This window comes from Uloborus diversus, chromosome 4, assembly GCF_026930045.1.
Source record: "Uloborus diversus isolate 005 chromosome 4, Udiv.v.3.1, whole genome shotgun sequence".
Taxonomy (NCBI): Eukaryota; Metazoa; Arthropoda; class Arachnida; order Araneae; family Uloboridae; genus Uloborus; species Uloborus diversus.
Window position 1 is genome coordinate 162,050,095 of NC_072734.1, and position 27,478 is coordinate 162,077,572.

The window sequence follows — 27,478 nt, forward strand, 5'->3', positions numbered from 1 at the left end:
AACTCTATCGAGACATTAACCGCTAACAGGAAATGATTCTAACACTTGAATGAAAGAGCAAAAAAAAAAAGAGCTAGACTGAGAGATCTATTTTTTCACTAGCTTTCTGTTATAATCTACGAAGCACAAGAATCATTTTTATTAAGGTTCTCACTTGTTGATTATTGATAACCTTATTACAGGTTTTTTTTTTTTGTGATTAATAAAAGCTGTTTATCGAGTACTCAAGAAAATAATGAGAGATATTTTTAGTGGCGTTTTGAATGATGGAAATTTCACGGTAGACAGTAACGGTAACTGAAAAGCAATAAATACACTTTTAAACACTTTAACTATGTTTGAAAGCCCTAAAAGCTACGAAGTGATCAAAAGCTGTACTTACTTGTAATTTCGGATAATTAATCCTAGAAAAGTTGTGTTTTAATCCAATAGTGTACTTCATTCAATGTGAAAGACACATAAACGCAATCATCATTTGTCCGCCATATTGAGGTGGTTGAATGTATGTCTCAGGCAAAAGCGCATGCGCAATGAGTCTTTCCGTGATTTAATGCTCTTTCGGCAACTCTGCTCTATTTCCTGGCTTGTATTGCACCTTCAGGCACCATGCTTTCACCTTAGAGGGAATATATTCACTCGACTGGAACCCCTGGTTCTAACATTGTATGCAAGCACTGGTACACATTTTAAATTATCTTTTTTTTTTTACATTAAAGTAGTACATCTTATGGCACTGAAACGGACATTAATATTTCCTAAATACTTTTTAATCACGCAATTTGCCACCTTTAAAATTAAATTGAATTTCAAGTGAAATTCCGAGATAAGTTTTGCATATCCAAGCACTCGTATACACTCTAAATTATTATTTTTTTTAGCATTGAAAAGGTGAATCTTATGGCACTGGAACAGATTTTCTCACTTAATAATCACTCATTAAGTATATCTAATGAAATGGGACATTCAAGCACTCAAAAATTGAAACAGTGCAATTATGTCCTCAAATTTGAACGGTATCGTCAGACGAAATTTGCCCAATATGGCAGTTTTTGGGAAGTCATAGGGACCTCCCGTGATCTTCCATCGGGTGCCTCTGAATATAGCTTTTAAAATATTTTTATGTTCAGAAGTTTCAGTAGTACTAGTGCATTATACCTGAAGTAAGACTTCTATTTCTTGCTGACGTAAATATAAAACTTTTAAAAGACAATGGTTTCGTGTTTATTTCTTCACATGCTTATTTTTATTATTATTATTATTATTTTCTTTTTTGAGTGCTTCATTGATGATTTTTTTATTATTTTAATTTTGATAGATAAATAAGAAGGCTGACTCCAGAATTTAGAGTATTCATTTAGATATCAGAGATATTTCCAGAGTGTTTTGCTGAGCAAATTATTCAGCAAAACACATGCAAACAATATCAGTAAACTTGATATTGTTTGCTTGTCTCTCGGTCACGTCTTTATTTTATTTATATATTTATTTATTTTTAATTCATCTAGTTATGTATAGCATATAATAGTTACTAACGCTTCTACAGTTTGATATTGTAAAATTTATCAAAATGGTCAAATCCAAATTATTAAAAGATTTAAAACTGAACATAAAAAATACACAGAAAAAAAAGAAGTCAATCGCGATAAGTTAAAAATTTACTAGAAAACATAAGGATTTAAATGTTAAGTACTAACATCCCACAACTTTTCTCGTAAATACAGTCTAATGTTCTAACAAATTTAAATACGATCAGGAAAGGAATTGATTTCCTTTTAAATCTAATTTGAGTTTTAGAAAATGCTTCAAAACTATCATACGCACAGTAAAATGTCCAAAATCACAGCAACTACTCGAAGTTTTGCTATAAAGCAATCGCCATAACTTAGCAACTAAAATAAATTTCAAAGTCAACATCAACGAATATTGGGATACGAATTACAATTTTAAATTTAACACTGTTATTTTACATACATTGTCGATAATAAACGAAACTGCATTTTGAGGGTAAAGGAATGAACAATATAACTAGCACTTACCATTAACTTGGATTACGTATGAGCAATCCTGCCTCAACACACTCGAAAAATCAACAGCATGGCTGTCGATACCTTGAATTCATTAGTTTCTCTGTGAAACTTCCCATAGGAAAAGAAACACCTTTTGCGCATCGTTTTGCGCAATCTACTAGAGTTATACAATTATTCTATATTATTTAGCACAGCAGCATTAAACTGTAAGAAATAACAACATATTGTTATGAAAACAGCATTTTTTTTTTTTTTGCAGTGTATCTGTAGATTCTGCGCATGTATTCACGAGTAAAATTATGCAACTAATTTAATTTTTAGTTGTACTTCAAAACAGGGGTTCTCAACATTTCTGGCTCTGCACTCTCTTTTGAACAGTCATGTAAGTTCATGCGCCCCTCCTCCCCCCCGAAACTATTCTGCCGTAAGCAGGTAAAATGCAGTAACTGCTTTTTTTTTTTTTTTTTTGAATTTTTGTCATCGATTGTACGTTAGCGTTATTGTACAAACTTGATTTTTTGGTTTCCGAATTAAAAAAAAAGCACAAAAAAAAAAGTTTAATTCAAGCATTTTCAAATTTTTAGTATTTTTATTATGAGTGCTAAAAAGCATGAAACTGCACTCCTCCGATGGAATAACTAAGCTGGCGGCGTATTTTACGTATTTCTGCTTTAGCCCTGGCCTAGGGCGGTAACTTACTGCAAAATACTTGTAGTACATTCGAAATTTAAAACTGAAGCAGGTAAGTATAGCTAATACTCGTGATTGAAGTAAAATAAAGATAATTTCGTTCACTAAATGCAAGATTACTACTGTTAACAATATTTCAAACATATTGTTATTAGTAAATACGAAACCTAAGAGGGAGTAATTAAACGCAAATTAATTTGATGAAAATGTGGAAAGTTACACCACTCACTTTTATGAATCACCACTCTTAACAATATTTCAAACATATTATTATTAGTAAACACGAAACCTAAGAGTTAGTAATTAAACGCAAATTATTTTGATGAAAATGGGGAAAGTTACACCACTCACTTTTATGAATCACTACTCTTAACAATATTTCAAACATATTATAATTAGTAAACACGAAACCTAAGAGTTAGTAATTAAACGCAAATTATTTTGATGAAAATGGGGAAAGTTACACCACTCACTTTTATGAATCACTACTCTTAACAATATTTCAAACATATTATTATTAGTAAACCCGAAACCTAAGAGTTAGTAATTAAACGCAAATTATTTTGATGAAAATGGGGAAGCTTCACCAGTCACTTACACGAAATCAGTGGGAAGACTGCCACCGTTTACCCTTCGCAAATTTTTGAATATTTAGTTGTGATAGTGACGAAGTATGAAATCAATGAGTCAGAAATTAAATACAAATTAATTTGATAGATAGAGATGAAGTTGGCATATAATACCAACCACTTTCATGAAACCAGCGAGAGGATTGCTACTGTTTACGTTTCGCAAATTTTTGATAGTGACGAAGTACACTTCAAAATATTTTCAATGTCCTGCTCGAAGTTTTGACTTTATGTATGGAAATACTGAGATTCTAGATCCAGAGTCATGGGGATGAAAATTACACAAAAAGCCTGAAAAAAAGACGATATTTTTTAAACAGTTAGTCTAAGTGGAAGGGAGATACCTCTACTTTCCCATGGTAACTCAAGTGTCCCCCTCCCCCCTTTCTTACCAGGATACACCACTGCCAAGGGTTAACTTACGCTTGCGAAAGAGAGTATTTAGGTTCATACTTTTAATACATTTATTCTATGTTTTTATTGCAAAAAACAACAGTAATGAAGGTTTTGAGAGTCCCTCAAAAAATTAGATGAATATGGATTAACTAACTATAATGCTATAGTGTATTTTATTTCTTAAGGATATTTTATCAAACGAAGATGTGAAGTTAGACAACATGTTCAACGCTTCTCTAATTGGAGACATTGTGAGGGTAAGTAATTTGTCCTATTAAAATTTCAATCAGATTGGGATTCAATTGACAAAATTATTTTTAAAGCGAGAACGAGGTAGTACCTTCTAAAGCCCTGGATCCGAGGGCTTTAGTACCTTCAAGTGACGACATAGGCTCCCCGATGGGAGGTCACTGTGACCTCCAAAAAGTTTCCTTATTCGGGAAACTCGATCCGACTTTATCATCACTTGGTTTATTTTGATTTCGTTTACAGATGATTTTGTAAGTTCTTCGGCTCATTTTCTACGTGAGACATTTTTTAATGCAGTCCCTATCCACCGCATTAAAATAGAATTTTTTTAACTGTGTTGCGAAAACAACTTTTTAAAGCTACTCGTGAAGTTTCGAACAGTTTTTTTTTTTTTTTTTTTTTTTTTTTTGCGATTTTTTTAATGCGATCCCTATCTACCGCATAAAAAAAGGTTTGGGTGTAATCAGAAACAATGGGATGTGCCCAAAATAATAAGTTGTAGATGTCTAGGACAAGCGGCGGGAGAAACTCTTTACTGTTTTGGTAAAAGAGAACGTAAGCCCTGGTAGATGCTGCTATATCGCATGATTTAGATAAACTTTTCAACGAAAGCCTTTCTATGACCTGAACATAACACACCATTTCTTAAAAACCAAAAACTTTCCTCACATCCATTTGCTTCTCACTGCCTATTTGTTTGTTTGTTCTCACTTCCTTATGTGCAATGCACTTTTTATCTATTTTATCTTGATGCCTAGTGCTTCGTGATTTGTAAATGTGTAATTTAGACAATTATTTACAATCAACTGAAGGTGTATGGTTTTAAAAATAAACTTCATTCAGTTGGGAACATTATTCGCTGTATTTTTTTTCTTCCATATTTCCAAGTAGTTGTATTAAAATCTTCAGTTTTGAATAAATACATTTGGAAACTAGTCAATGTGTTATATTTTTACTCAAAAAGTAACAAGCGCTAACATGCAAGCACAATTAATTGAATTGAAGTTTTGTAAAGCATTAAAATATTTTATCTTACTAGTGAGAACTTATATAATTGTTGAAAAACGCTAAACTCGTAACTTCACTTTCTCTTCAAATGTTTTATTTTTAAGACAAACTTTTTCGACGTTGTTTCATTCTTTGGAAAAGATTTTATCTGTACATGTACAGGTTCTCGTGCTATCATCTACGAAACAAAAACAATTAAGAGGAAAATAACCCAGCTATAAATCAATTAATAATCTTGTCATCAACAACAAGCACGATAAATGCAAAACGGAAGTCATATTTTTTCCCCCATACCTTCGAAGTAAAGGAAACGTGAAATAAATTCACTCTCGGGTATTTCATTGAAATATTTCTGTGTCGAAATATGGAAAAACTTCCCAGAAAAACAAAGAAGCTCAGAGTTTTGCTTGTTTCTTGTTTTTGCAAAGCTGAGCGAATTCGAGTTCGAGACGTTATAAAATCACGAAGTTGATTTGACAGGGCTGTAACTGCTTTTTATAACCTTACCAATACTTTTACCCATAGCCCCCCTCCCCCATACTTTTTTTTTCTTCATACAGGCTGCGCTAAGCGCCTTTGCCTTTTGCAGACCAAGTTCGATCCCCCGATAAGGCATCCAATATTTCATGTGCCACTATTAAGGCAGATATCAATGCCACAGATAATTTTGACGCCCAGTTTCCACCAGAGGAGGCACTCAGGCTCTCTTCGATGCAAAACTGCACCAGAATTTAATTTTGCCAAGAGCATTCAAGGTCAACAAATACTCAAGAGGTCTTTTACATGCCTCATAATTATACATAAGACATGGGCGTTCGGCGTCTCAAACAGCCACGGTGGTTCAGAAACAGGGGACTGTGGCACAGAAGACCAACGCCTTGCCACAACAACAACCAACCGACACTTTATCAATAATTGGGAAGATCATTTTCAATATTTGTGTAGCATTATATGTAATCTGAGACACAAAGTTTTAAATGGTTGAAGATCTAAAAATATCACGGCAGCTGTTGTTGGTTTGGACAAAGGGTCCCGCTCTTGTAAATCATTTCGCACTAGAACAAGCCTGCGCTCAAAGTATTAAAAAACTATATAAACTACCTTGAAATGATTGTAGTATTTTTACAGTAATAGTAGACGAAACAATAGTTTCATTTTAAGAGCGGTTCCCTACAAGTTGGAAAGTAATTCTAATATTTTCGATATTCCCAACTTCAAACACACTACATTACACTAGACGTTTAATCAAGATAATTACGATAGAAAAATACAGTTGATTTACGTAAAAAGATAAACTATTTTACATCCGCAGGTAAACTATTTAACTTAGGTCTTGCAATTGGATCCCAACGATGCTTTAAAAAATGAAATGTGGTTTTTCTGCCATAATGGGGAAATAAATTATGATAATCGTCATATAGTTTCTGGAAAAGAACTTCGAGTTTCTTTCTGTTGAAAAGATTAGGGCCATTCCACCTACACGTGCGGGACAAAAATACGCTTAAATTTCATTAACATTTCGTCATATCTCTTAAATATTTTAATGAAACAGGAATAAGCATTTTTTTAATCTTTACATTGGATACAAAGATACTCCTGACACAATTACATTTTTATTAAACAATTTTGTTATTTAAAATAAAATTTATTTACATGCGTCACGTGCGGGACATCCAGAGTCAACCTCTGGTAACTTGCTTATGAATAAACCAATATTTTTGCTCTATTAATACAGCAATGACGAAACAAATAAAAGATTTTGAAAGCCATGGTTCCAACGTAAAGGAAACATATCTCATTAGTTTAGAAACAATTATTTAAACAATTGAAAAAAGAAAAAATATGCATGTGCCCATTCCATTGAAAACGGTAATTTTGTACCGCACGTGACGGTTCCTATATTTCATAAAAAAGAAATACTGAAGAAAGTTTTTGCTTAAGAAATCACACATGCGTTTGTGATTTCTTAAGCAACAAAATTTTGTTCATCATCCTTTTAAATTATTATTTTTTATGAAATGTATAAAACGTCACGTGCGGGACAAAATTAACTTTTTTTTTTTTTTGTGGAATGGCCCTTTGGAAAAATTTACTGTAAAATACTTCATTTTACTGTAATATTTTTTTCTTTTTTTAGGGAATGATATTTCTTCACGAAAGTCCTCTGCGGACTCACGGCAACTTAAAATCCTCGAACTGTCTGGTGGACAGCCGCTGGGTTGTGAAGATCACCGACTTTGGCCTTCAAGAATTGAAATTTGGTGCTGATGTAGAAGACTGTGATACCGATTTAGAAAAAGTCTGTGAAAGTGAGTTGAAGCGCTTCATGTCTTTCGTTGAAAAACGAAAGTTGTGACTATTGAAAAGAAATAAAAGGTGGAAAGAGTGGAGCCTTTAGTTTTTAATGCAAAGATTTTGAGTCGCATGATAGCATTTAAAGTAAACTATTGGATGAAATCAGGTTTCTATCATTAGTTTTACGCAAAATTTGTCGCAGTTGATTCACGGGACTTGGGGTCTTTGCCTCAGCTTTTCCTAAACCAATGATTGGACTTGCTCCCTCCAGTTACTAATTCCTGCTCTAAGGTTGTGATGCTCTGACCAAGGAACCAAACGAACTAAAAATAATTATATTAAAAAAAAGCTTAACAGACAGCAATAGAAAAAGCATAATAAAGTTTTTTTATATTTTTTAGACGCATATATAATTTGCCTTCGTTTCCCTGTTATCAAGAAATAAGGTCTTAAGTTCTGTCTAAATTTTTAGAAAAGTTGCCAAAATTAAAGACTTGGCGATAAATAGAAGGTACCTCAGGACTTCACCACCTACATGTGGCAGGACATCTCTCTACATACAATGAATGTGAAAGATAATTTCCATTACCCACCGAAACTCGCTAAATTTGGTGACTTTTACTAAAATTTTCTCAGCCTTTTAGACCTGATATTTCGATGACAGGGAGGCGAGGGCAAATAATTAACGCATCAAAAAACCAGCTTAACTAGACTTTTTCGATTGCTACTTATTTGACGTTTGTAATTGTTGCACTACTTTTTAGTTTCCTGGTTAGTTTCAGTGCAGCATCAAAAATTACGGGAAAAATAGTTTTCCGATTGTTTTGAATTAAATTTTATTTACATGCCTGTTTAATTACAGAACTCCTTTGGAAGTCGCCCGAGTTGCTGCGTGATCCACATTCTCCTATAGGTGGCTCGCAGAAAGGGGACGTATATTCATTTGGAATAATTTTGTTCGAAATTATTGGACGCAGTGGTCCTTACGGCAACACCAGAATGCCAGCATCAGGTAGAGATGTTATTCGAAGCCAAATCCTAATGTTAAACTTTTATATTTTCCCCAAATTGTTTCCTAAATATCTGAATAACATACGTCAAAAACCATTTGCATTTGTTGATGAACAGATATGATTCGTCTTTTTCTAAAAAAAAAAAAAAAACTATTTCCAAATAGCTTTCAGTTCAAACACGTAAAAACTATTTACATCGTTTTTAAATTGCATTGTAGTTTGATACAATTTTAATACCCAAAAGGTAAAAAAGTATACAGTTTAAGTTTTGCTCTCACAATCAGTTTGAAACTACTAAAGTTTGTTTTACATATAATCACATATTTTTCGCACTCATATAAGGTTTAAAATACTTGCTTAAATCTTACTTTCTTATCTTAAATCTTTAAGATAAAAAAGTTACTTTTTCTCATACCACACGAATAGTGCAATATGGTAGAAGTTTTATTAGGAAGCAATCGAAAATGCATATTGAGCATAATTTTTTTAACACTAAAAGTATTTGCCCTCCCCTCGTGCTCCCCATTATCAAGATAAAAAAAATCTTTAAAGTCTGCCGAAATTTTAAGAAAAACGCTGAATTTAAAGCCGTGGCGAGAATTTGAAGATATCAATTTCTCACCGACGATTTTACCGTCTGCATGTGGTAGGACATCTGCAAAGCAAGTGAAAGATGTCTCTCATTACTCACCAAAACTCGTTTGGTGGCGACTTTTCTTGAATTTTAAGACCTTACTTGTCGCCAAGGCGGCTAGATTTGCCGCCTGCGGGTGCTTTGGGGCTACTTCGGAGGCTTTACCCATTCCTTCTTAACGCCTGCAGCCTCAGGCGTCGGGCGAGCAGCCTAGGGCGGCTGCTCGCCCGACCCGCCTGCTGCCAATTGATGGACACCGCCCCGGCAGCGTTGTATGTACACCAGCGAAGGGATGAAGCTCATATTTATGGAAATTCCCCCCTTTTTTCCAAATGCGTTGGTACATTAGTGAGTAATACATTAGTTTTCGGCTCAGTGCACCTCTAGAACCATCCCATTCCCAATCTGCTACGTGCCTCCACTTTACCATTAACTCGAATTATTCAATCACTTCCGCTTTAGACAGAAAAAAAAAGAGACAAAATATGAGCCGTGGAAAAAGGGCTTATTTTTGCAAAGGCGAGAAACATGTAACCTTGGAAAGGAAGTTTCAAATGTAGGATTTGGCAGCGTGTCAGCTCGTGCTTTCCTTTTGGCTGAGGAACCTCTTTGAAAATTTATGTTTTAATTAATGTATCCTTTAATTAAAGTCATAGAAATACGATAACTGTTTAAACATGTCTGAAAAATTACGAATCTATCGATACCTGGTTCGATCATCAATTCTCTGGCGTTCGGAAGAAGTCAGAGTGACACACATAGATAGACAGCTAAATACAAAGATACGCTCAGTATTTAATAGCATAAGATATTTCTATAATAGAGACACGAGGTGATTAATTTATGCCTCCACAAAAAAGTTTCATTGTGCTCTCAAATGCTACTAATTTAGTGCATCCCCCCACCCCCATTTTTACGCTGTCGTATGGTTTCTTTTGCTCGAATTATTGCCAAAAGATTAAATAACTTACAATAATAATATAATTTTCACGTCTTTCTCCTACCTCCACAGAAATCATCATACGCGTCATAGAAGAAACTGAGGGGGAACCTTTTCGGCCGCCTTTGTCTAAACTTCAGGCCTCCTTCGACTGTGTCATCAACTGTATGCAGGAATGCTGGCATGAAGTCCCGGAGCATCGACCAGACTTCAAAACTATCAGAGCGAAATTAAGACCGATGAGAAGAGGACTGTGAGCAAGAATTGACTTTTTATCATTGTTTGTTATTCAGTAGAACGTCAAAAATCCTTACACACATTTAAAATTTCTCTCAGCCTTAAATCGGTGTTTTTTAAAAATGAGTTTGTCAGTTTTTCCTTAAGGAAATTAGCTCAACTTTCTTTGGGTGAAGTCTGGGTATTTTGCAAAGGATCATTCAAAGTTCTTTGTTTAATTACTAAATAGTTCTTCCCAGAGAACCAACGGTACACTAAATATTTTTCATTTTAGGGACATTATTCAAAAAAAAAAAATCAGTTCTCGAGGAGCTCGAGTGACGTACAAAAATGGATAGATAGATAGATACGGTTGGAATTTAGTATGTAAGATACTAAAGGAAAGTTGTGAAAGAAAACCGTTGTATTTACCAAGTAAGCTATTCAATTGTTAGCCGTCACACAACTTTGGGCTTTACAAAATTATAATACGAATTTAAATACTCAGGAGTATAGTTTCATGCTTATTTCTTTCTTTTCTGTAAATTAACATTAAGTTGCTGAATCAACTTATAAGAGTTTATGTACGTACAACATTAAAGAAACATTAGAAATTCAGCAATGCGTTAAAATTACAAACACTGTTTTCACCATCCTAAAGATAATTATATTTTGAATGTAAAACACCTCTTGGTTTACAGATTTGTCTATCTAAAGCATTTTTATTTTCTCCAGGAAGCCTCATATTTTTGACAACATGCTTGAAATGATGGAAAAATACGCAAACAATCTTGAAGCTCTTGTTGACGAAAGAACTGATCAGCTTATTGAAGAAAAGAAGAAAACTGATGCATTATTATATGAGATGCTACCAACGTAAGGACTACGCTATTTGATCTAAAATAACATTTTCGCAGTTATAAAATATTCAAAACAGATCTTGAGTAGGTGTTACGTTCTTAGAAAAAACTCATCAGTCAAAAGAATGAGGTTTTTAAAATATTTCTGATGGAAAGTTTGCATGAATTGGCCAAGCATTTTAGATGCACATAACAAAAATGTCGGTTTCATAGAGATAACTTCTAATGGAATTATTTAGTTTTCTCTGAATTCTTTTCCGAAGCTAGCGAGTTTCCGAGGTCTGAGTCTGCGTGAATTGATCGAATTGATCTTCAAAGTCAATTATCTAAGTCAAATGATATCCAGGGTGAAAAATAGTGATTGTCAGAAGATTATCAAGTGAAAAATTTCCATAAATGCGTAACGTTGAATGCGAGTTTGTTACCGTGCTGGATTTTCCTTAGTTTAGATTCAGGATGTGTATGTTTAAATATAAAGAATTTGTTTTAAGAGAATGATATATCATCATATTTATTTATTAATGACTGTAAATAAATAGTTAATATTACAAAAGAAGAGATTTATAAATGATAACCTATTTGGTTATGTCAAAAAATACTGCAAGCTGAAGTTAAGTTTACTAGCAGCACCGATTGGTGCATTCTAAATAACGAATAATCTTGAGTAGTTGAGGAAAAACCAACAGGTTGGAATACTGCCGTGTGCAGGTAAAGGGCAGTAACTGAAATTTTTCACTTTTTTGCATTTTTATCATCTATTGTACTTTAGCTTTATTGTACAGGCTTGCTTATTTGATTTCTTTTGAAAGAAAATCGCGAAAAAAACATAACTCCAACATTTCCCAATGGGATCGTTTCCAAAATTTTAAAAGCATTTTTTTTTTTCTAAAAGAGCATGCTTAAAAACATAGGATCTGACCATTTTTTAAATAATTTGTTTAAGTTTAATATTTTTTCAAAAAATACTGAAATCTGGCGCTTTCATTGTTTACGCTTCTGTCATGTGACATCACAAATGATGAAATGTCATTCTGTGTTGCCAATAACAGAGCAAAATATTTAATTCACATCTTTACTCACGTGTATTGGCAACAATATGGTTGATAGCAAGTGTAGAGCGCAATTTTGATTCGCTTGTTGATTATCATAACGTGGAACCGTGGTAGAAAGATGCGCCAAAATGCATCATTTGTGACGTCATAAAGACCACGCCTTGTTTTCAAAATCGGACATTTTAAAAAAAATTTAAAAAATAACTGTTGGGAAAATGAAAGTATTTTCTGGGTCCATGTTATATTTTTTAGTCATTCTATCATTTTCAGTGTCTAAAAGTATTACTTTTGACTGAAGGAAACAACCCCATTGTTAGTATGGAACCCAAAAAGCGTTTTTTCGAACATCTCCAAACCTCATTTCTGTAGATACTGCCGTTAACCTGGACACGGCAGAAGAATACTCGATAAATCTTTTATTTTTCCCTCGATGGTGGCATTGAGTAAAATAAAATTAAAGTCAAAAACTGATTAAATAATTTTGCATTGAATGATTAAAATTTTAAAGTATGATTTTGAGATGTGGAAATGTATGTCTGCTGGTCTGTCTGCTCCCCCCCCCCCCCCACACACAAGCAATAACTTTTTATTGAATTGTTCCGTTCAAAAAAAAAAAAAAAACACTGTCGTTCGAAAGATCTCGGCTGGTGAACCTAATTTCTGTGTTTCATTTGTTAATTTGAATACTTTTTCGTTTAATATCAAACAGTTTTAACAAATTGAAAATTTTGAAACTTTGAATCGAATATAAATCTTGATGTAACCAGTGGATTTGCTGTGAACAAAATTCGTTTACAAAAGCTCACGAGGAAGAGACAAGCAATAAAAAATATTTTTAGTGCTTGACTTAAGTCTAGCTTACGTGGATCAAGTCCTTCATGAACTTGATTCACTTTAGTCATGAACGCCTCATTTTACTCAAAGCACTTTATGGAGTCTTATTAGTATATGAGGTGTTCAGAACTTAAGTGGATCAGCTGATGACGACTTGATTCACTTTAGCTCTGAAGGCCTCATGTAACGGATACTAATGATCAAATCTATAAATACTTCAAAATAGAGTATGATATTCCTAGATTTAAATGCAAATATGTATGCACAGATGTCACATCCGTAACAATGGATTGAGCATGATATTTTAATCATGCATGAGAGTATTTAAACATTAGAGTATCTAAACATTATCAAGATTAATAAACTTGGTAAAAGGTACCAATAAACAGAGATGCCCCGATTGAAGATCACTGTTTCCAAAACGCTTTCTTATCCGGCAAATTTGTCTGTCGATTCAGCAAAATTTGAGACAAAATTTATAGCAATTTTTATATTTTAAAATTTTTTGAATGATGTCTCATATCCAGGGGCGTGAATATAAATTTTGGGGTCCGTCACAAATGATTTTTGTGGCCCCCCTCCATATTGTTTACACTACATCCCTAGAAATATTTCAACCCTATTTTAAAAACTTGGGCCCCCTTCAGGCTCAATCCCGGGCCAACAGGCTTTTCCCTCCCCCCCCCCCTTTGCAGGCCCCTGCTCATATCCCTTATGTAAAGTTCGGACTTTCATTCAGTAAATTGAGAATTTCTCCCGGCCAAAAATTTAAGTTCCGGACGCCCCCCCCCCCCTCGGGGATAATCGATGCAGTTGGTGCTGTTCCCACAGCTGGGGCACCTGTTTCATTTCCAGTCGACATTCCGAATCTGACGGAAATTCAGAGGATCGCACATCTGACGCGTTGCCTTTTGTTCAGGAAAACTGATTGATTATATACAATGCTAGCTACAGTTTCAGTGACCAGTCAATGATTAGATTTAATATCAGTTTTCAGAAATGTTGAATTCTGTTCTAAGATAGTTTAGTTTCTATGAATGATTAAAATGACGCAGAATTGCCAATCCGCCCAACATAGTCTCTTCACTTCAGTTCGGAAATGTTTTCTATGTTTTGCATATAGATTATAGCATTAACTATACTACATCTATGATACTTAGCTGTTCTAAAGATAATGCTTCATGTGTAAAAATAATTTCAATTTAATTTCGATGCTTTTGAAGTGCAAAGTATAAATGAATGATTTTATTTTTATAGAGCTCATTAAAGGTTATATTCTCCCCATTTCTCTTAAAGAAATGTGTTTGGTAAATTTTAAGGAAGTAAAAGATTAACGATTCTTTGATAGTAGCCTCTAATATAATCATTATCTAGATCTTTATCTGTCTTTACAAATCATGTATGCATGCGTGTATGTATGTTGTGATTTACATAGAGCAGAGGACGTTCCGTGTATTTTCTTGTAATTTAGCATAACCTTAGCTCATTAATCATCTTGAAGTGTGTGTGTGTATTTTGTAAAACTCGATATTATTTTAGTTCAAGGCCCGTTTTTCATATCAATTGCAAAAATATCCTTTCACACTTTTCATAGTAAATAGAAAACAAAAGTTTTTCTGCACAAGACGAAATTAGTTCAAATTCTTAAGTTAATTGTAACGGGAGTAACAAGTATTTTTAAGTGGTAAGTAATTTTTAGCAGTCTAGTTTAATCCTTTCCCCAATCCGATTCATCTATCAGCACCTTTTTTTCTTCAATTCGCTAATAAAAATAACGAACAAGCAATTACACATGCTCCCTTGTTTCAATGATTGAAAAGTGACTTTTTTCTTCCCCAAATAAAATTTACGTGAATCTGCAAAGTTCGAAGTTTCTACGTTAAACTACGTCGACTAATAAATGCATAGGTATATAGTATTAGGTTTTGTTTTTAAAATTATTTTGGATATCTTTTTCGCATATTTATATTTAAGGATGTTATTGAAGGTATGTTGCTGATGAACTGAAGAAAGGACATAGAGTGGAAGCAGAATCTTTTGACTGTGTAACAATTTACTTCAGTGACATTGTTGGGTTTACTACAATTTCAGCTCAATGCAGCCCTTTAGAAGTAAGAATGCATTTGCTTTCTTTATAACGAGCAATTTTTCTGCATGTCAAAACTAAAATGCGTTCATGGAATTGCTCAGGGTTAAACTAAATGCTGCACCTTTGTTTCTGAGAACAAAATTGACATTATGATGTCAAAAAACCTAATCTTGTAACGAAACTTTCCACTGAAAATTGCAATTACTCTCATTTCAAATTAGTACTGAACAAACGGGCTTGGTTGATATCTTCATCCAGAGCAACAGTAATCATTTTAATTCTATAAGTTCATGTTCTATTTCTATAGGCAAAACGGGTTTTTGTCTCAACAGGAGCTTTTCAAGTTTTTCTTCAGTTTTTTATGCAGTCTTTTAAATAGTAAAACAACTATAAAGGTACATAAAAAAACAATACAAGAAAAAAAACCGCTAATGAATTACTCCTCGGCTGATGAGAAATAAACATAATTTTCTGTATCTCTCCATACATATTTTTTATCTATTCGTCCTCTTACCAATCTCCTCTCGTCGTCTTATAGGTGGGAAAAATAAAGAAAATTACTTTTTTTTTGGGGGGGGGAGGATATTTTTCATATTGTAAAAGTGGATAGCAAGAGTTTTGCTTTTAAATTAAACATTAATTCCTAAAGAAGTTTTTTCTTCAAATTTCACTTAATCCACTTCCTAAACCAAAGGAGATGGAAGAGGGAGGGGACCTGAAACTTAAGCTTTTTATTTGACCTCATCTTCTCCTATTTGTCGAAATAGTGCCATTGTCCGCGATTTTGCAATGTACCGTCACCTGGGACAGCTGCTGCCGAGTGTGACATCTTTGCCGGTTTTTAAAAACAATGAACAGTGTTTTTTTATTAAGTTCTAAAACAAGCTTAGAGATGGCAATGTTTCTTTGTGCAATGAAAACACTGCATCTACTAGCTAGAGCAGATGGCCAAATTTCATTGCTTTTAAAAACAGTCAAATATGCCCCGGTTGGCGGTGCAACTGAGGAATTTATATTGAGTTTTGTATTATTTTCTTGAACAATGTTTTCCTAGGTTGTTAATTTGCTCAATGACTTATACACATGCTTTGATTCGATCATCGAAAACTATGACGTATACAAGGTGGAGACAATCGGAGACGCTTACATGGTGGCGAGTGGCCTTCCTGTTCGAAACGGGGACAATCATGCAGCAGAAATAGCATCGATGGCTCTAAACCTGCTAGATGCCATCAAAAGGTTTCCCATTAGGCATAAAAGGAACGATGCCCTCATGCTCAGAATAGGAATACATTCAGGTGAGGAGCTTTATGTTTTTCTCTGTAGTTCAGAAAAATTTTACTAGTATTTGCAATAATTGTTTCTAGCAGGGAACTACACGAAGATTGTGACTATGAAAGCAGTTGAAATAAGAAGCAATCGAAAGAACATATTGAGACACTTTTTTTTGACATAAAGAGTTTGCCTTTGTGTCCCAATTATCGAGATATACGGTTTTAAAGACTGCCGAAGTTTTTAGAAAAGCGCCAAATTTAAAGACTTGGCGAGAATTTGAAAATACCGATTTCTCGCCGACGATTTCACCGTCTACATGTGGCAGAGTATCCATCTGAAAAGTGTGTGGAAGATGTCTAATGTGACCAGAAGTCCCGCTTTTGGCGGGACAGTCCTGCTTTTTGTCTTGCTGTCCCGCTGCGGGAATGTTCCGCCAAAGTGTCCCGCTTTGTCGAAAAAGTCCCACTTTTTTTGTTTAAATTCCGTCACACAAGAAATATTACATACAATCTAGATTTTTTAAACGCTTATTCGATTTTTTGCTGTCGGTAAACGTAAGAACGCCATGTAATGATATTTACTCATTTTTGGCACTCAGGCGATTGAAGTCAACTGTTTGACAAAGATTGTTGAGTTTAGTTTCAGTTTGGCAGGCACATCAGCAGTTGTTGAAAGAACGTTTTCCTTGGTGAATAAAATTTGGACATCTGAAAAAACGCAATTATCAGTTGCCACTTTAAAAAGTCTTCTTTTAACTAAAATTAATTTTTCTTATTCATGCAAGGAATTCATTGATTTTCTGAAAGGCAACGAGAATTTGCTTCTTAAAATTGCTTCTAACAGCAAGTACAACTGAAAGTAATTATTTTGATTAATAAATTTGTTGTGTGATGCAATATTCTTTACATCAATACTAATAAATTATTTTCAAATTGAGTTCTTTATTGGTACATTTGAGTTATTTCTTGGCATTTTTCTGTTACGTAAAATATTAAGCCTGTGGAAAAAAAAACTACCCCCCCCCCCCGTCATGTGTCCTGATTTTTAGCTTGAAAAATCTGGTCACATTAAAGATGTCTCTCATTACTCACCGAAAGGGGCTAAATTTGGCGACTTTTCTTGAAATTTGGCAGACTTTAAGACTTTGTATTTCGATTACGAGGATCCGATGACAAATATTTTGTGCACCCAGAAACATGTTTTACTATGCTTTGTCAAATGCCAGTAATTTAATTTTTCAATATTATTATGCTATCGTATTGTTTCCTGGTTCGCTGTAGTATGTGTCTGATAGCAAGACGTCTGATATAGGAGGCGTTCATTTGGAAAGAGGAGGAAACCTTATGCTGCAAAATGACCTATAGTTATCACAGTGCGTTCTTAGCGATGCAATTTACTTGCCCCTTTTTCAACAAATGGAATAACTTATTAATCCATCGTACATCGGAGTTCAAGTTGTTATATACCCAAACTACGCATATTCTTTCTTTATTTCAGATAAAGAATTAAAAATAATGTGTAAAAAGAGTGAAATAACATTCATTGGTTAATATTCTTCGCTATTATCACTATTATCCCACTCATTTTAATTATTATTATTATTTATTTATTTTTATCTAAAATAAAATTAGACTGAAAGCTTTTGCCACCTATAACGCATTTGCAAGAAAATCTTGAAAGACAGAAACAGTTTATGTTTTACAAGACATCTTATTTTTTAATATAACCCTGAGTGAATTTAATATATAGTATTTCAAATTTAATATATTTCACATCATTCACTTAAATTTTTTTAATATATAGTACTTATGTGTTGATTAGTGCTTGCGATTCGTTTTTTTCAGTATCTGAAGTGAAATTCACGGAAAGAGTTCCAAATACTTCAACAGTTTGATTATATACTTAAATAGTACATCTAAATAGTATACTTAATATAGTTGTATACCTAATATAGTTCAGTAAAACCTGTAAAGTTGATAATCACTTCAGTCAGGTTTCAGAATCAGTCTTATATAATTTATATCAACTACTTTAAGTTGAACCATTTGTCTAAGTTGACCATTAAAGTATCATCCCGCAAGTGGTGAACTTACGCAGGCTTCGTATTATGATATAGTGTATCTAAACTTAACATTTCATACAATTTTGTCTAGGTCCTGTGTGTGCTGGTATTGTGGGTCAAAAAATGCCCAGATATTGTCTCTTTGGAGATACAGTTAATACAGCTTCCAGAATGGAATCTTCTGGTCAGCGTGAGTATTATTGAACAATCAGTATCCGAAACAAACGTATGTATTAATGAAACATATTCAGTTGAGAATTTAGTCTCAAAAACAATTGTATCTAATGAAAAACATTAGTATTTGTGCACCGTACTGTCGTAAGCAGATAAAGGGCAGCATCTGTTTTTTTTTTTTTTTTAATTTTTTTTGTTTTTTTTTATTTATTTTTTTTTACATTTTTGGCATCTATTTTACGTTAACTTTGTTGTATAAGCTTGATTATTTGATTTCTTCTGAAAAAAGCTCGAAAGAAACGTTTTATTCTAGCATTCCTCTATCGTTAGTATTGAATCCAAAATGCGTTTCTTCAAATATTTCGAAAACTCATTTCTGCTGATACTTCCGTGTACCTGCCCACAGCAGCATTTACGAGTTCGTTAGTATTTAAAGTTTTTTACATAAATTCTTCGGTAGCATATTTTCTGAGCAAAAAATACGAGAACGCTATGTAATGGATATCGCATCAAAATAAGTCTCTTGTTCCTTCAATATAAATCAAATAGAAAACAAAATGTCTTGTCAGTATTTTTTCTTTCCTCAAGAAATTTTGTTTTAATTTTGACTCACTCATTGACACTTGCATTTTCGGATAAGTAATTTTTGCAAAACGAAATTAATATTAATTGCTCCAGCTATATTTTGGTGCTTATTCTTCAAACGCCAGTTATTATTTTGCACTTGTAATAAAAATGTCGATCATTATTCTCTTGCTTATTGTCTAGTTATCAATTGTTTATACTTTTTTTTTCAATAACTAGTAGTCTGGATTACATCACTTAACTTTCATGCTTGAGGGGTATGTACCAAAGACTTTGAAATGTAACTTTTAAACCTGTTTGAATGAGGGTTAATGACCGAGTCTGTAAACTAAAACGGGTTTATTTCCGTTCTTCTAACCAGTGAAAGGTACACAATACTACTTTGCACACTTCTATGCACAAATAACTCACATTTATTTACAAATTAATTTGTGTTTTAAAACAGTATCCAACTTGCCACCTGTTTTTATCATTCAGCTTCAGGCTTATTTTTCTACCGCATAACTTCTCAATAGGATTTTTCTATTTCAAGCTGTGAGAAAAAAATCTTAGTGAAGATTTCGACGAATACCTAAATTATTTGTCTTACACCGGAAATGATTTAATTGGAAAATAAATAAATTTTCGTATCATATGAGAGTTACTCTATCTCGAAGTCGACTGTTAAAAGTACAAGGAAGAGTCATTATGTCAGCCATAAACTATTGAATGTTTCTTAGAATTTATACGACGAACAAATTCTTTCAAATATTGCTAATAAATAAAGAACTGAAGCATTCATCTTGCAAACATCACTCGTTTTATTCTCAGTATAGACCGGCTCTAGTAATTCTGCCGCCCTAGGCGATGTTGACAAGTGCCGCCACCCCCCCCCCCTCCCTCCATTGAATAATAATAATAATATAAAATAATGATATTTTAATGAAATAAAAATAATAGGAAATTGTTTACAATTAAAGAGAGTCTAGTTAAATTCCAAACTAGGTTTTGCATATCCAAGCACTGGTACAAAGTTTAAATTGTACTTTCATTAACATTGAAGTAGTACATCTTATGTCACTGAAACAGATATTAATATTTTCAAATGATTTTTAAATCGCGCAATTTGCCTCCTCTGAAACTAAATTGAATTTCTAGTTCAATTCCGAACTATGTTTTGCATATCCAAGCAATGGTGCACACGCTAAATTATTATTATTGTTATTAATATTTTTTTAGCATTGAAGCAGTGAATATTATGGCACTGAAACAGATACTCATACTCTTTAACTCAATATTAAAATGGCCCTGATGCTGGATGAATGTTCAATCAATCAGTAGCTCAATGCAATCTAAACTTTTGCCGAAGAAAAGACTTGATGTGGAAAATATTCGTTAAAAAATACAGCGAAACTCCGATCTTCCGTCCTACGAATTTACGTTTTCCCCCGAATTTTACGTTTTTCATATCAGGTCCCCAGTTTTTCAGTATCGGCATAATATTAATTTAACCCCAAATATATAAACTTCTTATTTATGAATTTCTCGCATTATACGCTTTCACTGAGAAATTAAAAAAAAAAAAAAAGATGTTCTAAAATAAGCAATATGTTTCAATTGTGCTTTTTTAAAGATAATCCACGACATTGAAAGTTAATCTATGAAAACGGAAATGTTACTGCTCCATCCGTAGTAGACTTTATAGACGTTACTGCCACCAAATAGAGATGAACAAGTAGAACCGGAGGTACAGCCCGTCTCTTTTTTTCAATTCAGTCAAATTCGCTTATAGCGATCCCTATTTTAACGAAAACTCGGACTTAGCGAGGAAATCAAAAAGATTTGGTTGGTACAATGTTAAGTCTATGGGAACAAAACTCGCTTTTTACGAGCAAATGCCGCTTAAAGCGAGCAATATTTTTGCAGTTCATAAAATGTCTGTTGATTTTCTAATCGGAAATGATTATTCTATTTTTGGAAAAATTCCGTTAACATTCTGAATTCAAACGAAAGTTAGAAATAAAACATAAATCATGAGAACAAGTAATAACACGGCCCTTTTTGTTTTGAAATTCGTATTTAAGAAGAGCATTTAAAAATTATATATTTGTTGAAGAGAATGTTATCATTTCCGAGACATACTTCCGAGCGTATTATAGCTGAGAGAAAAAACAATGAAAGCGACCACCATAACGACAAATATGAAGAATTTGAAGTTAAATAGCCCTCGATATACTTGGCTTCTAAAGTGCAGAAAAAATTCAAACTATTTCGAACACCACGGATGCAAATGACGATGTTGTTCCGACGCCACGTTCCTCGAAAACAATAACAAGAAAGAGACAATAAGACAGTTGAAATCAAGTAACCAATTTCTTTGGTACTGTACAGAAATATAAAATAAAGCAAGCATGTATAAATTTGTTAGATTTTTTTCATTCACCCGTTTTTTTTTTACGAACACTCTGTTATAACGAGTAAATATCGCGGTCCCTTCGTGCTCGTTATAAGCGGGTTCAATTATACTGCACTGAAGATCGAGCTTACAAATAGTGAAAAACTAGTTTCTTTCTCATAAAGACCAGGGGAAAAAACTTGCAAAGTATTTCTATCCTGGAAAATACAGCATTTACTTTGAACTCCATGACTAAAAGCAATCAACTGTTACGGACTGTTTTAAACCTAAACGCATGGATTCGCAACTAAATGTGTTATCACGATCTGTTATGCATAAAAATGTTCTTTCCGAATGGCATGTGTATTGTATTTATGTAAGATTCGACTTAAAGAATTATTCAGATCAAAGAAATTTATTTGAATGAGATTGAACCAAGATTTGCGCTTACCTGAATTTATTCCAGTTAACCATTCTGTACCGGTCTGGAAAGGAAGCATTTGGCACACAGAAGAGACTTCGAGATTGATGACACAATTTTAATTTCTTTTCGAGTTTAATTACGATTTAAGGGGCTACATGATTCAATTCAAACAAAGACCAAGCTGTCTGCACGTACTTGCACATAAATCAGAAACACATGACTCAAAGTTTAATCTCTCTTACGCGCTAGTTGACTTCAGCGACCTCTATCACTCTTATTAATCAATAGTATGTATAATAATGTTCTTTTTGTAAAATATAGACATTATGCCTTTTGAAAGAATCATCTTTACTAATTTCAGTTTTTTTTTTTCTTTTTTTTTTAATTTGATTTTTGCTTTCTACGTATTTCTCATCTTTTACGTTTTCCCGCATTTTACGTTTTTTTAACCCAGTCCCTTGAGACACGTAAAATCGGAGTTTCACTGCTCTTCTTGCTGTTGGAAAGAAGTATTTATCGCGTAAAACAGTACACAATTCGGAGACAAATGCCTTTCATAATGAAAAGGTTCATGATGATGGCTGAGGCAGCAGCCCAAAGAATTTTATTCAACAGGTATTAGAACATAAATAAAATGATGCGAGAGGTGCAAAAATGTTAAAGAAGAGGCATATTAAAAACAAGAAATAGTTTTGAAGTGATTATGACTGAAAGTTACTTTTTAACATTTCTTGTGACTTAGTAATTTTACTATATAGGTTTATAGTTAATCTTTCATTAGAAAAATGATTCTATCATTAAAACAGTTATATTACATCGTTGTACTATAAAGTTATGTAACCTTATTTTCCAAAATTATTCATTAAGTTTTGTATGACCCTTTTTTTCCTTTTTCATTGTCTTCACTAGCTCTTCGGATTCACTGCAGTCAATCTTTCAAGGATTTAGCAGAACATGTGGGTGGATATGAATTGAAAGAACGAGGAGTAATAAACATTAAAGTAAGATTTTTTTCAGACATTGACACTCTTCAAACTTGAACCGTCCAAAGTTTTAATTCATAAATCACATATGGAAGGATTTAAGAAAAAAAATGTTTGTTTGTTTCATTGTTCACTGCGACGTCACTGCAGCAGTTAATTTATGACCAGTCACTTTGAGACCGTCACACAATCCTAAATGTGACCGTCTGACAAGTACGGATGGAGGTGCGATCACCCCCTCCTTGTGTCGCGATGTAGGAACTCTCCCTCGACAAATTTTTGATACCTAAGTTCCAAAAACATAATATTAGAGAATCTTCAACAATGTTACGAATGAGTGTTCTCCCTCGTAATTTTTTCAGAATTGTAGTCTTGAAAACGAATTGTAGCTTATGTCTTAACACTTTAGTGATAAAAATAAGAACTTTGTATAGGAAGTTTTTCGAAGTTCCAAAAACTCAATTTTAGACAATCTTAGATGATATTTGTTGGAGTTTAGGGGCTCTTCCCTAAACTGTTTTAAAATTGAGCCTGAACAAAAAAAAATTACAATTATAGGACACCTTTGATGGCGTTAAGGTACATCCATTCAGTGCATCCATTCGGAGTTTTTTAGTCACCCCCCCCCCCCCCCACACACACACCCAAAAAAGAAAAAAAATGAGTTTGAGACTATCTTCCCTGATGTTAGGGGCGGAGGTTTGGGAATTTTTCAAAGAGTAAGTATCTGAAATCAATCGCCCCCTCCTCGATTATTTTCTGGATCCGCCCTTGCCATCCGGCAATTTTCACTAAGGGTACCATTATAGCCACTGTGCTATTAGGAAATTAAAATATAGTCTCTTGCTTCAATTTTAGGTCATAATAATTTTTAATAGCTTAGATCTTTAGAAAAAAAATACTAATTATGTATAACATTTAGAACGAAAAAACAGCTGATCTAAGGGTTATTTTAAGTCGAAATATGAGTGGTTATGCTGTTTGGGTTTCTCATACTGTGTTTATCAGAGAATGTCTTTTTTAAAAAATCTACAAGCGTTGTTTTGGGTATTGTCTGGCCCTTATGACAACCAAGGATTTGCTATCTTAGATAACTCGTTTCCAACAAAAAGTTTTCAGAAAACGAAAACAATTTGTTTTCTCACTCTTTATCTTTTTTCTCCAAGATAAATATAGCCGTCTATCATTTCTATGCGTTAATCTGCTTTTCAAGGTCTTCTATGCTTTTAAACTCATTTCTGATGATAAGGTAGAAAAAATATTGTTAAATATAGTGTGATGTTTATTTATTTACTTTTTTGAAGTTCTGAAATACCCTAGATTAAGCCAGACATTTGAGAAATATTCCAAAAACTAAATGGATTGCATTAAAAACAATAATGATAATAATAGTACTAATAAAAATAGCAAATATAAAATAAATAATGTGTGACAAGAATAATAGATATTTTCTTGTAGTTCAAACGCCATTCGTGTGTGGACGAATGGAGGAACGATTCTCTTCTGTACAAGACCTATTCGGCACCACGAGCAGGGCTAAAGCGTTCATTCTCGGGAAAAATTCTTTGTAGAAAATGAATTTCATATGTTTTTCCTGACTTAAACCTACTTGACTTGGAAGCGAACAAACACGCTATATGACACTGCTTTGCCTATATGCAACCACACCTGTTACTTCGAATTTTACCGGGGGGAGGGGGGCAGCGCAGTGTACACTCACTGCAAATTTTATCGGAAAACAACAATAGCCTCGCCCAACTTTCCGTTAAAAAATTAATTTTTCAAAGGCTGAGGTAAATTGTCCCTCCACCCCCTGATTCCCCAAAATGACTGGTCTGTATGCAACAATGTTCTACTTTCGAGGCATTCATATTCATTCTGAATTCCTCAAAATTGCAAAGATCAATTCTACTATAATATAATATTTTTTAAAAGTCTGTAAATGTTAAATTTTTGTTCAAAGTATCTCACATGACTTCAAAGCATATTGGAACACGATGACGACCTTAACAATTTGTTATTTTTTACGTGCTTAAAAAATGTCAACTGATACTCTGTAAACTGAAGTTATTGAGATGAATTTTTGTTTATAAAGCTGATTGAGTGATGAACATAAAAGTGTTTTTAAAATTTCATGACATATCGAGTCATTTTTGGAAAATGAAGTTACTTTCAAATCATGATTATTTCGTTCAAGATAATGCGAAACAAATATATTTGTAATAATTGAGTATTTAGCATGCATAATTACAATGTTTGCGTAATAACTATTTACAAAGATAGTAAATGCATTTCTAAAGAGCTGAGAAATGTGTTTTTTTTTTTTTTTCATAACTGGTCCGTTTAGATGTGACACAAAAGTCTATCGAGAGCATGATGGCAAAAAGGTTTTAGTGGTCCGAAAAATGCAAAATTCATTGCTTCCAATCGATGAGTGATGCGCGCTGGAAACCCTATCAACATAATTTTCTCTGCAATAGATGCCGAGTTCGTCATTTGCCTCATGTGGCAGTGACATATGAACTGTAATTTCACTTTATTAGATTGAACTTCACAACACAGTTATACGGTACACTATATAAATAAGCTAGGTTAAACATTACTTTAAACAATCAATGAAAATAAGTATGACTTTCTGCGAACTGATGAGACCTTTTATACCATGAACAGAAATTAGATTAGCACACAACTTTTGAGCAGCTATGGATCAAAATTCTCTAATAACGTTTTAATTTGGGGAATAGGCAGTAGCGTATATAGACTGCGATGCACCCCCCCCCCATAATATTTATAAGTGTGCCCTTATTGTGTATTATTAATATATTAATTTTTTTTTACATTTTAACATAGTGCTATTTTTTAGAGCCTGCACCCTCATACCTCTTTCACCCCCACCCCCCGTGCCGTGGGGGCTGCTTGGGTGCTATGTGCGCCACTGTAAATAGATTCTCTCACACTTGTTCTTTTACAAATCCACGAAATAGAACTATAGTCTAGTCTTAAAAAATAAATAAATAAAGATATTCTTCATATTTTGTCCAGCATCATCATCTTGCCACAGGTTCCCCTACTCATATACATTTTAATTTTATTTATGTTTTGAAATTGGTTAACTTTTTTTTTCCTCATTCCTCAGGGTAAAGGTGAAATGAGAACATACTGGCTAATTGGTCAAGAAAGCTACAGAGAAAAGGAGAAAAAAATCGACAAAACTACGAAAAACACGAAACCAATAAGACGGTCGTCCTTAAAACAAGACAGGAATTTTTCAATGCAGTTTTCCATGCAGCACATTGTACCACGCTGTTTAAAAAGACTGCGCTTCACATCAGCCAGTGTGCCGGACGCGAGCATCGATGTAGTTTCGTCAACAAATATTTATGGAACAACCCAAATTCAGTCATGTGATGTCCTTGGAACTTACCTACCGTTCTCAAAATGTACAACGCGAAACTCAACGCCAGGATCGTGTCTCATATCCAAGTCGAGTTCCCTGCCTTGTATGTCGATGTCGTGTGAACTGTGTCGAGGAGGGAATATTTCACTAACTGATAAATTAAGCACAGCTGTGATCTCAAGGGAAAACTCCTACCCTCATTTATTTTTCAAGAACCATCGGTGGGAGAAATTAATTCAGTTGCCGTCGATTGAAATAGCTGAATACTCCGACGAAAATGATCAAACGGCACTGACTTTATCCAGGGCTCAAAGTGTACCTCTTTTGTTGTATTCGGGCCAAAAATATGAGTTTAGTTAAAATAAAATATAAACCATATTTTTACTGGCTTTTGCTAATTGAATTTTATTTTTGTAATAAGCTGTTTGTAGCATTGAAAGTTGCTAAAAAGCCTTTGAATTTAATTTTTCTTGAGAGAGAAGGGAAACCTTTTTAAAAAAAATCAAATATTGCGTGGTACTTGAATATTTTAAATTTAGAGTCGTCTTATTGTTCTTCAATTCAGATAATCACGATGGGATACGCTTTGGAACTTCCTGCGAAATTTCGCTACATAAAGTACGCTCAGTTCTGCACCAGAAAGCATTTGACTATATATCTTTTAAAGCTGTATATTAGATATTTTCCTTCTATTTGATCAATCAATCACGATTAAATAGCATAGAAAACATTTAATTTATTGGGGGGGGGGGGGGCCATTTTTTTTTTTTTTTTTTTGAGGATATGCAATTCGCAACTCCAACGAACTATAGGGGGCACTGAAGTCACTGTCTAATGGCGGAATTGAAAACTAAAACAAACGCACATGGTAACGAAGAAAATGCTAAAAGTGTTGTGATTTTTGTTCGTACGTATGATTTTTTTCGCTTTATTCTTTTTAAATTAATTTTCAAAGTCTTCTTGATATTCCGACCCACGTAGAAAGAAATGAGAATTCAAGAAGCATTACTAAACGTCAAACATTAATGCAAAGTACACGTAGTTCATAGTTCTAAGCAGCCATTTTCACGATGTTGAATTCGATATTTATCAATTCTTGATAAAACTAAATAATAATTGTGGCCTGACAAGAACAATTAATGCTAGAAAATTTAATATGACATTACAAATTATTACCAAAAGAAGATGATACTTCTTTGCTTTGCTTTGGCTAGCACTTGTTTTCCATTTGTAGCTGAGTTATTTCTCTTGAATTCCCGAATCGGTTAATTT

The 27,478-nt window shown here is 33.6% G+C and overlaps 1 protein-coding gene across 1 annotated transcript in view; it reads left to right on the top strand.

The window, feature by feature from the left end:
* The window catches only part of LOC129220961 (guanylate cyclase 32E-like), a 207,724-nt gene extending 181,135 nt beyond the window's left edge, over positions 1-26,589 (top strand). The window contains exons 13-22 of the mRNA XM_054855396.1: positions 3,928-3,999; positions 7,137-7,308; positions 8,157-8,306; positions 9,954-10,134; positions 10,833-10,973; positions 14,831-14,954; positions 15,987-16,230; positions 18,361-18,459; positions 22,736-22,827; positions 25,946-26,589. Of these exons, the coding sequence (XP_054711371.1) occupies positions 3,928-3,999; positions 7,137-7,308; positions 8,157-8,306; positions 9,954-10,134; positions 10,833-10,973; positions 14,831-14,954; positions 15,987-16,230; positions 18,361-18,459; positions 22,736-22,827; positions 25,946-26,566 (1,896 nt within the window). The 3' untranslated portion in view covers positions 26,567-26,589. The remainder of the gene's footprint in view (positions 1-3,927; positions 4,000-7,136; positions 7,309-8,156; positions 8,307-9,953; positions 10,135-10,832; positions 10,974-14,830; positions 14,955-15,986; positions 16,231-18,360; positions 18,460-22,735; positions 22,828-25,945) is intronic.
* The last annotated feature ends 889 nt before the right edge of the window (positions 26,590-27,478 follow it).